Here is an 11,728-nt window from a genome sequence, read left to right as displayed (position 1 = left end):
TGCCAACCAATACATAGTTCTTTATAGCTTCCACAAAAGCATCTCTTTGCAAGTTACTCAAAATTGAAATTGATCATTCAATTTCTCCCATCCCAGTTTCTTCAAATACACATTTTTGAAGTATATTTGAACGCGAATCAGTGTAATTTACTTTGCTCAGGGCCAATTAAACTTTCTTTTCAAAGCCTTTTGCACGGAATAGTCGCCCAAGTCACTTGTTTGTGGCCGGTCGCTTTTCATACTTTATAGATGAGGAATACATCATTCCTTTATCCTTTACCAACAACCATGCAAATGTTTTAAACCAGTCACTATATACTCTTGATATAAATCAGTCTATTTAGTATGAAAAATGTTTCTCTAAACATCACATAAGATAAACCAGCCTCGTCTCTGTTAGAAATCCCTGGATCTGTTGTGTTCGTACTTTCATTTTTCTTAAAGAAACTTAAGATTGTTGTTTTTTGTTTTTTTTATTTAATATCTTACTACTCATAGGTAACAGCTGACTGAACACAGATATAATTTTTTAATAGCAACCAGATATTGCACCAATGCTGGATAAATGCTGTGCCCAGATAGTGTACAAATACTGTTTGGAAACCAATGATATTTTTTAAGTACCCAGATACCGTACAAATGCCATTCGGACACGGACACACATAGAATATATATATATATATATATATATATATATATATATATATATATATATATATATATTCATATGCTATCATTTTTTTTTTTTTTTTTAAGTGCACAAATGATGGCTATATCCCAAAAAAAAAAAAAAAAAACCCCACCAAGCAAGACCCACTGTCTCTACAGTGCACCTGCAAATGAACTGGCAGACGCACGCTTCCTTTTATATATGTACCCCCCCTCCCCTCCGAAGTGTGACGTGTGTAAACACTCCCCCTGTGATCCAATTTTGACACCCCCGCTGGGTTTCCCATATTGACACTATACCCCCCCACCCCCCTAGTTACCCATATTGACACCCCCCCCCCCCCTGCAAAAATACCCGGCCACCAAGTCCTGACTGACAAGCCGCACGGATCGCAGCGACCCCTGCCGCCCGGTACCCACTGTGTGATGCGCCTGAGAGTCGCGCTGACGTTAGTGCAGCGCGGCTGTCGGCCGCGTCATCGTGCCGGGCGGCAGGGGTCGCTGCCTTCCGTGCGGCTTGTTGTCAGTGAATAGCGAATGCCCGATGCCGAGCGGCAGGGTGTCCCGGCCGGGCGCTGCGCCCGGCAGATAGTGCCGTGAGGAGAAGGCTGAAAGTCCATGTTTCTCTTGCACAGACAGTGAAGGCGGCTCAGCATGCCGGGGATTGTCGTGTTCCGCCGGCGCTGGTCTGTGGGCAGCGATGATCTGGTGCTGCCGGGGATCTTCCTCTTTGTACTGCACAGCACCTGGTGAGTGACAATCAGAATGTTATATATATGTATATATATGTCCTTCTATAGCCATGTGCAGCTGGGGAAATTACCATATACCATGCCACGGTCACCAGTAACAATACTAGATAGGCCATGGGTGTAGACTGGGGAACCAGCAGGGCAAACATGTCTGCAACAGTCTCTCAGTTCCTAATGTCTGTATTGAACATATTGCATAGGGTTATTTTATTTTTTTATGTCCACAACTCTTACTGTCCGAAAGATGCACACAGGGTGGTAAGTCAGGTACAGGAGGGGGCTGATCCACAGGGACTGGGCTACCTGATGATTTAGCAGACAGGATGCAGGATCCTTCCACTTGACAGGTGCATGTGCATCACTCACTGACTCCTCTGCTCATCCAACACACTGAACAAGCCCTGAGTATATTTACACTGGCAAAGAAGCTGCTTTCCTCAGAGGCCACGGGTATCCTTCAAAAGGACAGGAGGCCCCATATATCCTCCACCTCCCTGTGTGCAAGACAGTAGATATTGGACTGATGGCAGCACCCTTTTCACTAGAAATCAAGACAGGGCACTGCTAATTCCTCCTTTCCGGTTTCCTTCTCTTGTTTCAAGCACCAATTCTTTATTTTTACTGATACAGTTTAGTTGTCAATGTTAATACATTTGTCCTCAAAGGCAGCACTCCTACTGAAATAAGCATGAACTAGGCGCAGTGTTGGCTAACCTGTGGCACTCCAGGTGTTTGTGAAACTACAAGTCCCAGCATGCTTTGCCAATATATAGCAGCTTATTGCTAGAAGGGTATGCTGGGATTTGTAGTTTCACAAACACCTGGAGTGTCCCAGGTTAGCCAACACTGAACTAGGGACTTCTAACTGTGTGCACTTTACTAGACAGGGGCTAAGCCAGAAATGATTCAGGAGCTGGTGAAGCCTGGCAGACGCCAATGCCTTTGGACGGAGATCTGGTCAAGAGATCATAGAGCGAGTCATTGTCTGTTTTTGGCTTATGTGGCTGCATGTATATGTGATAGACTCACGTGGCAGCCATTAGCATAGTTTGTATTAAAAGTGTGCTGAGCTATTGCGACCAAAGTATGTCTATGTACACTAGCAAATAAAAGCAAGGAAAACATCAATGATGAAAGATTTGGTGCCCCATAAATAATGCAGGTTTTTTTTTTTTTTTGGTTTTTTTTTTAGGCCTCTCTGGTAAATCTGATCATTCTTTGTAATGCCAGCTTAATATGTTGGCAAAACCTGGCATTATAGCAACGGTGGTGTTATAAAGAGGGTGGCATTTAATGCATTATTGTGCAGATAAATAGACGTGGTAGTAAGTGAGGGTGGTATTATAAAGTGTGAGCACTGTACGTGATTGCTAATGTATGTGTACTGGCTGAGTGTGGGTAACACACTTCCGTGTCTGTTTGAGTGGACCAGCCGTGTGTGTTAGTGGTTGGGTGGTGTGGGGTTTTGTGGCAGTACTAATAAACACGGACCTGTGAATGTTTGTGTGCCTCTCTGTTTCTTAAAGGTTTGTTATCCTCTCTGTGGTTCTCTTCGGTCTGACCTATAACCCGCATGAAACATGTTCTCTAAATCTGGTGGACCATGGACGTGGATATCTGGGCATTCTGCTAAGCTGCATGATTGCAGAGGTGGCCATCATCTGGTTGAGTATGAGAGGAGGGATTCTATACACTGAACCCCGAGACTCCATGCAGTATGTGCTGTATGTGCGGCTTGGTGGGTTAGAGCTACATTTAAACTTTCTCTTGCTACACGCAAAGTAGAATCCTTTTCATTTGTTTACACTGTCTTTCATTCCTTGTAGCAATTCTGGTGATTGAGTTTGTTTATGCCATTGTGGGCATTGTCTGGCTCGCACAGTATTACACATCTTGCAATGATATCACAGCAAAGAACGTTACACTGGGTAAGTGGAAACATTTTCTTTTCGTATCTACCCAATTTCTCTTTCTGCTAACCAGATCTGACTTGTGCTTCTACTCTGTCTCATGGTATTGTTGCATAGAGCAGTGTTCTCCCCAGCACCTATTTCCCAGGTGCTCCACCCGGTTGGTTTTACTTACCACCAAGCCCAACAGAGTCCTATTATAATAGAATAAACCATTGCGTCTCCTATTATAACAAGCACTTTGTGAGCGCTACGGCCATCAATGTGTGTGAGACCACTGACCACCAGACTAACCAGTCCTGGCAGGTGTGGGCAAAAACATCCAACATTTTTCAATATTATTGCAAAGAATTGCGCTGCCTCCACCCGGCTACTTCTTTTTTCTTTTTTCTTTTTTAAACATATTTGTTAAAATACTGAAAAAACCTTAACAAGTGTAAAGTCAAAATGACAGTAAACAATCAGTAATTATTAGATGATTATAAGGAAAAACAAAAATGTAAAAGCACAACAAGTATAGAATGGAAATGGAGAGGAGTCTAGGGGATGGGAAGAGGTCTTCGAAATAGGAAAAAGAGAAGGAAGAATTATGGGGACAGAGTAAGGATAGTGGAAAGGGGGGGGGGGGGGGTGGGTTGTCCGGCCTGACATCTTGCCGTCCATTGGATGCTCTGCACTGTCTGCAGGTAATGCCATTGGGGTCCGTCTACAGATTATGTGGTCCTTATCAGGTATATTTCTTGAGACTAGAGCCAAGGATTCTAAAGGAATTTGTTGGGCCTGTAGTTGATGATGCTTGTGATATGTTCACATGTTAGGTCTGCCAAATTCTATTGATCACGTCGGGTAAGGAAGGAGGTTCGGGTTGTTTCCAGTTCACTGCATTTGCACACTCGGCGGCATTGAGTAAATGGCCCACAAGTGCCATCGTGTACTTATCAGTTCCTGGTACAGGCCTGTGTAGTAACGAATAAGAAGGACAGGGAGGTAGTTGTAACATGGTGACTCTACGGATCAAATTATGTTTGCTTCTCCAGCCGGCTACTTCTTATTGCCACCCGACTGGCAAAATGTTCTGGGGAGAACACTGTAGAGGTTAGGTTTATGGTACATTGGCAGAGACATTTACTTTCACATCTGCAGCTCTACAGATGGTTGTTTTCTTTGTCGTCTTTTATTGAGGATGGTTTTGTCTTTACTCGTGCCAAGTGGTCATACTCTGTGTAATTGTATTTTTGCAGGGATGGTGGTATGCAACTGGGTGGTCATACTCAGCGTCTGCATTACGGTGCTCTGCGTGTTTGATCCAACTGGGAGAACCTTTGTGAAGTTGCGAGCAACAAAGAGAAGGCAACGAAACCTGCGCACGTACAACTTGAGGTGAGTGAGGCTCCCCCTCCACCTGAAGTATTTCATATTTATCTCTTACCGAGCTTTATATTTTTTGTTTTCTCTTTCCCACTATTGGGGGGACACTGCGATACATTGGGGTATAGTAGATGGAATAGGAGCTAGGGCACGTTAAATCTTAAACTGAAGGACAGCTCCTCCCCTACTACGCCTCTCCCATGGGAGCCATCTTCAGTTTCAGTATAGCGCCTCATGGAGCAGGGTTTCTTTCTAAGGGCTCTTGCCCTGTATTATATATTATATTTTTTATTTTATGTTTATTATATTTACATTCTGACTTATCAGGGACGCCTCCCCAACAGTGCAATGCCTGTCGCCACTTTCACCCTGGGTCCTTGATCATGGTAGAGTAGCCGTTGGGCTTCCCTCTCCCCTACAGTCTACCAGCTCCTAAATACGGTGAGTGGTGACTGGGGCAGTGCGTGCTAGTCTCAGCCTCCGCTCTGCACGCACACAAAGCTCCGGCGACTGGCTGGGCATCTCCTAGAAATGAGCATTACCAAAGTAGTCTGTTAAATCCGGGGACAGCCGCCGGAACAGATCACCTTCAGGGAGAGCACCGCTCCGGTGGACATGCGGGTGTCACAGGACTCTGCAGACCTGGCTCCCGGCAAGGGGTACGGCAGGGTAAAACAGCGGTTACTCTTCTTTACAATGGAGGACTCTGTCTATTTTTGCACAGGCAGGTCTAAAGGGCGTGCTACTGATACCGCCGCTACTCCCTGCCCCACCAGTTTGCCCACATCTCCCTAGCGACGAGCAAGTCTCTTAAAATAAAAAAAAGAAATATACTGGTCAGCGGGGAGTAGGCCCTACAATAGTAGTCCATTAGGAGTGAACATTGCTATGGTGCCCAGCGCTGCTGGCTTACTGGTGAGCGGTATAGCCTGCAACAGAGACACGTGGAGATGGGCAGAACCCAACAACAGCAAACTGTGAGTAGGTGGAGAACGAAGGCAGCCATTACTGGTGGTCAGTATAGGGGTCGGTCCTTCTCTAAACGATGAGCAGACTTTTTCTCGTGGATGCAGCCATTTTCCCCGCCTTAGGTACTCTCTGTCTGCGGCTCTATTCTTGCCGGTGCCCGCTCATATCTGATACCACCTCTCTAGTGGGCTGTTGCCTACCTGTGTGCTGTAATTTACACCTGTTTTACTGGGTTGTATGCTTTGTTGTCTCCGGAGGGACCAAACTTACTGTATATACCAGTTTAGTGTGTCTGAGTGCAGCATGTTTGTGATACAGTCTATCTATAGTGTTATGACCTATAGTGTTAAAATAGGCGAGGTCTCAGACTTTATTTTCTGGTGTGTTTTGCAATTGGCTGCACCATGTCTGATTCATGGCCCGATTCAGATACAGGGGTCCTCTGAAAAGTCTGTACAAGACTAATACTTGTGCCACATATAATGCAAAGATTATTATATTATGGCCTCTCATATATGGTACCAACTTCTTGGAGGTGGTAATCTTGATTTAGGGCCTTGCCATCGGTTACATACAGTGTAGTAGGTGCAAAATGTGTGCTTTAGGAACAAATTGTCCTATACTGGGTATTGGGTTTACCCACTGTGTGACTCATCAGTATATGCGTATACTGGTATATCCTTGCTGTATCTTCTGTATCTCCCCCACAGGGCTGCGATAAAGTCTTCCAAGACTGACAAGTCCTCTGGAAGGTCTGTGCAACATATTCCTGATACCAGAAATAATTTTTATGTTAAGAGGCTGTCATGCACCGCTACAGCAGATCTCCATTATCGGAGAGAACAGCTTGTGCAACCAGAGTGACACAGTAAAAGCTCTATGCATAGTATAGAGAATCTCCAATACATACACGTTACCCTGGAACGTCTGTACAACACTAAAAGGAACGGTACAGTTCTCTGTTGGAAACTGCTTATCTACATAGAGTGCCGTGATTGGTGGCACTTAGTGTCCGCAGATCCTAGTTGGCTTATAGCTTGCTTTATATTTAAACCGTGCAGATATAACCCCCTTGTTATATACGGTTATTGCATACACTAGGCTGTTAGACACTATGGCAGACGACACTGCTGCTGGTATCCATCTAGGAGGAAAATACTTGGCAGCTTATGCAACAGAGTGGCATGCAGGGTAGTTTTTCCTTAGGGAGACGCCATTTTTCATGCACTTGGATTGTCTCTTTCGTGCTATACCCCACATCTGACGCTTGCTCACTGTTTGAGTTGTACTGTCCTACTTAATTTCGTCTCCACTCGGTCCTCCTGATTTAATCTTTACTAGTGTGTGTGACTCTATACATAGTTTTCGATTGTCTGTCTTACCATTCTTCCTGAAGCCTTTGAACTTTTAGCCTACTTAATGGTGGGTGCTTGCATCTCTTCTCTTCTCTTAGGTGTGTTCAAGTGTTCCCCCCCACTATGTGTAAGGATACCTGCAGCATGACTGACAAAGGGACTTCCAAGCATACATAGGGCCGCTGGAAGGTCTGTGCAGCTCTCTACGAGTGCCTAGTATAATTCTCATTATCTTTAGGGCAGTATGACACAGGATGCTCTTGTCTAGGATCCGAGAAGGGTTACGTTCCTGGGCAGTGGATACTGGTCCTAAGGATTCTCGAAGTTATACTGTTTCCTGAGACCTATAGTGCGTTCTTTACTGTACCTTCAGAGGATGAGGGCTCCTTATGCCTGTCAGTGATGCAACCACCGACTTGGCCCAGGTCTCGGTCCATCCGTTATTTCAGGTGGATGAAAGTTGCTTCCAATAGCTAATGCTGGTACATGCAGTGTAAACTGACCTGACGAGCTGAAGTGTTCCTTACCTCCCTGGATGTATACGTTGTCTTCCTTCATGTTCCTATGTTGAAGGTTTTTTTTTCCTTCAGTACTATGTAAATTTGTTGTTCCTCCTAGAGGAACAACAAACGTACACCGTCCTTTTCGTTATGACCAGGGCGGTGCATATCCTGGCCAGCCAGGACATATCTCTTCTCCGGTGCATAAAGTTGCTAAGGCCCAGGTGTCTGGGTTCCAGGGCGGTTCCTCCGAAACAAATTATTCCGGTCTGCTTCAGCAAATTACTCCACAAAAGCTCCCAAATACATGATATCTTCCTGTTTCACCCGTCAGCTGGACAGGCAGATCCTTATTCCTCTGCATATTGGTTGATATATCCAGATCGGTCTCACAGCGACATGGCCATATCACAGCTATAGAAGTCCTGGGTGATACGCCAGGTACAGGTTTAGGTCAGCTCGGCCACAGTTCTCCCAGCGCTGGAGTTCTGGGAGTTGCATGAGTGGCCACTTCAGGTTCCATTTGGATGGTGATGTCTTCACACAGAGGTGATGGCTCAGCTGGTTCATTGCTGGGCTCTACAGCAGAATTTCTATGGGCTTGTGGCTGTTCTTGGTTCCTCTCATAAAGAATGAAGGTCCACGGACCCCAGGGCAGTGCACACGGGTACATGACGATCCGTTACGGTTTGCTGAGGCATCATATTCCTGTTGCTTCCCATGCTCCCGCGGGTGTTACTGACGCTTCTATTGGTGGCCACTTTCTGGGCTCCGGTTTGGCTGCATCAACCAAGGTTCTCTGGCATTCTGGGGTTCGCCATCGGTCCGCCTTGCGATTATTCCTGGTCTGGGAACTGCCTGCTTTGTTGTTGGCTTGGCAACAGGAGGACTCCTGATACCGTGATTCCACGGGCTAAGGGTTTTCTTCCCTCGAGCTAGTGCAGGTTGTGATCACAGGTGGTTCCTTTCTTCGGTTTGGTGCACACAAACATGGGTGACCCCTCTCTTCTGGCTGGATACCTCCAGATTGGTTGGTTTCCCGTAGGAGGCTAGACTGGTGCTGGTCGGATTGTCTTTTCCTTCATCAGGGGCAGTTGGTGCGTCCTTAGTGGTGCATATAGTTGTTTAAGCAAACTTAGTTGTTCTAGGACACAGCGTGGGCGGCCGTCCCCGGCCTCCTTGTGTTCTGTCGGGTTGCCACGTAGTCTCGTACGCAGTGATTTCAGAGCAATTCCTCCCTTAGGAGCAGCTTTGATATGTCCCCAATGTATTGCAGTCCCCCAATGATAGGAAAGAGAAAATAGGATTTTTACTCACCGTAAATTCTGTTTCTGGAATGCCATTGGGGGACATTGCGCACCCTCCCCTAGCTCTGACCACTGCTTGGTTAATGATCTAGGTATGTTGTTGTTACCTCTCTTCCGGGCTTTGTTATAAACCTGAAGATGGCTCCCATGGTAGGGGAGGAGCTGTCCTTCAGTTTAAGATTTAAAGTGCCCTAACTCCTGTTCCACCTACTATACCCCAACGTATCGCAGTGTCTCCCCCAGTGGAGTCAGAGAAACAGATTCTACGGTGAGTAAAAATCCTATGTTTTATGTGCCATATACCACTTTTTGTTTTTACTATAGCCTCACCTGCTCTTTCATTTTTTTTTTTTCCCAATCTTAGGCACCGTCTGGAGGAAGGACAAGCCAGTAGCTGGACTCGTCGCCTGAAAGTCTTCCTGTGCTGCACTCGTACTAAGGACTCTCAGTCTGTGAGTATTATAGGCACATCACCTCTGTATATGTACTCGCTGTGTCACATGCTTGGAATCTTCTAACTAATGACATGGGGATATGTACATACATTTTATTTTTATATACGTCATCCAGTTGTATTTAAGGGTTCTTGTCAATTTTAATTGGCAAGGTGACTCCGAGCTAGTAATGCACCACGCCTGAAATATGATGATTGGAGAAGATCAGTACAAGGCAATGTGACATAAAAGAATAATGTACCCCTTAATTATTAGGATATTACAAGTCACCAGGGAGTTAATTGACAGTTTAAAGGCACGAGTCAGCAGGCAGTGTACTGTGTTTATACAGGTCACAGAGTGCCTATTATTTAATACTCAAAAAGATAAAGAGAAAATGTTGGTTTTCATGTTTTCGGATGCACTCTCTTATCTGCTAGATGGGCGAGTGCCCCTGACTATAATCATGTAGGATAGACAGTGGCATCATATGGAAATAAGCGTAACTCTAGTGTAAAGCTCTTCAATACTGAAAAATTGTCCCTGGCCTGTACTACTTTATGGCCCATCCGCCTTTTATATTTTATGCTTCTCTAGACAGCCATTCCGGTGGCTAACACATAGCACATTACAGTGTATTAGTGTGGAAAAAAAGTTACTATGCCATCTAGGCCTGTGCTGCTTTTGTAGTTCGGCATTGGCCCTGCTAAATAATTGGGAAACCGTTAACCTTCTATGTTGGGGACCTCAAGCTCTCCACTTGCCTCTTCTATGGGGCCCCTATGGCTGCTGATCTGCTGGTGACATGACATGACTGCTGGTGACATGACATGACTGCTGGTGACATGACATGACTGCTGGACACATGACATGACTGCTGGACACATGACATGACTGCTGGACACATGACATGACTGCTGGACACATGACATGACTGCTGGTGACATGACATGACTGCTGGTGACATGACATGACTGCTGGTGACATGACATGACTGCTGGTGACATGACATGACTGCTGGTGACATGACATGACTGCTGGTGACATGACATGACTGCTGGTGACATGACATGACTGCTGGGTGCAGGAATATTGAAGAAGCACCTACTTGACAGTTGCATCCTCCAGCTCATGTGCAATGCTCCCTCTTATTATAGAGAAGGGCAAGTACCTGTTTGGCTCTGAGATGTCAGAGCTGAATGGGAGATAGAATTTTGTTTGCAAAGGAAAATGTAACAAATACTGAAATATTTATATAATAATGCCCAAACGCATTCCTCTTCAAAGAAACATCTTCAAATGCATCCGTGTTTTAACTGTGTTCATAAATAAAAAATCAATTCTGCTGTTGATATCATAATCTGTTGATTTTTAGGTTCATCTTTTTAGTTTTCTTAAATACAAACTTCATAAAAATCCACACAATGAATGAATAGGTTCTGCTTTGGCAAAGCATTTAATATTTCCATTTCTATATATTATTATTATCATTATCATCATTATTATCATTTATTTGTTAGGCGCCACAAGGTGTCCGCAGCGCCGTACATAGTACAAACAGTAAACCATACAGGGTTAAACAGTACAGAACAGTAAACACAAAGTACCAGTGCTTCAGAAACTCCGGGACAAACAAATGGAGTAAGGACGGAGCAGAAGAACAGGTGTGGAGACACGAGGGAAGAAGTGCCCTGCTCAAACGAGCTTACATCCTAAGGGAGGGTAGATATGTATATATATGTATATATGTGAAAATATACATTTCAATCCTCATTGAGATAGATCCAATGGAAATGTCTTGGCCTAATTTGTTTCTTTCAGCAATAGATGTTTGTAGTAGTGCCATTTAAAAAGGAAAACATTTTCCTTGCTAAAATATGCACTAAATACCCGATATGAAAATGCATTCTGTCCTTCCTGCACCATAGGACTGCATCCCCAGCACATCAACAGTATTTGATATTGCTGTAGTAGAGGAGAGGCGTTTAGTACATGTTTTGTTGAACATGGACTTTATTTAGTTGACGTGATTAATCAAACATAGCAACTAATGGAATTGTGCAATTTTTGCAATAAAGTTTAATAAAATGTTTTACAAATTAGCATAATATTTTTCAAAAACAATGCAATATGTATTATAAATATTGCATGAATATAGAAAACACACCCAACAGTACATGGCATTGCAAAGTTAAGTCAGCTACCAATTTAAGAGATTGCAACTTTATTTGAAGCAGACAAATGATCAGATTGAACATTTTCTAAATAAGGTTATTTAGGAGAAATAACAAACATTAAAATAATGTGAGTGTCACAAACACGCTCCCAGCTTCCGTGACTTTGGGTGTTTACTGTATGGGGTTACACACAAATCCAGCACTCAATCTCTCTTACCTATCACACAGGTTATATTTATATAATAATGCCCAAACGCCCCCATAACAGCACTCACACCCCCACACAC

At 44.3% G+C, this 11,728-nt stretch overlaps 1 protein-coding gene across 3 annotated transcripts in view; it reads left to right on the top strand.

Annotated features, from left to right (window-relative positions):
- Nucleotides 1-1,125: 1,125 nt before the first annotated feature.
- Nucleotides 1,126-11,728, top strand: part of DAGLA (diacylglycerol lipase alpha) — a 31,773-nt gene continuing 21,170 nt past the window's right edge. The window contains exons 1-5 of one of the 3 annotated variants that reach the window (XM_075187952.1): nucleotides 1,126-1,418; nucleotides 2,948-3,159; nucleotides 3,248-3,349; nucleotides 4,573-4,711; nucleotides 9,195-9,282. In XM_075187952.1, the coding sequence (XP_075044053.1) occupies nucleotides 1,324-1,418; nucleotides 2,948-3,159; nucleotides 3,248-3,349; nucleotides 4,573-4,711; nucleotides 9,195-9,282 (636 nt within the window). In that variant the 5' untranslated portion in view covers nucleotides 1,126-1,323. Of the gene's footprint in view, nucleotides 1,419-2,947; nucleotides 3,160-3,247; nucleotides 3,350-4,572; nucleotides 4,712-9,194; nucleotides 9,283-11,728 lie in introns of those variants that run through there. The other 2 variants (XM_075187953.1, XM_075187954.1) reach the window with 2 other exon arrangements.

The sequence above is a fragment of the Mixophyes fleayi genome, chromosome 10 (genome assembly GCF_038048845.1).
Source record: "Mixophyes fleayi isolate aMixFle1 chromosome 10, aMixFle1.hap1, whole genome shotgun sequence".
NCBI classification, from domain to species: domain Eukaryota; kingdom Metazoa; phylum Chordata; class Amphibia; order Anura; family Limnodynastidae; genus Mixophyes; species Mixophyes fleayi.
The sequence above is the reverse complement of the archived record's forward strand: the minus strand, read 5'-3'. Positions and strand labels throughout refer to the sequence as shown.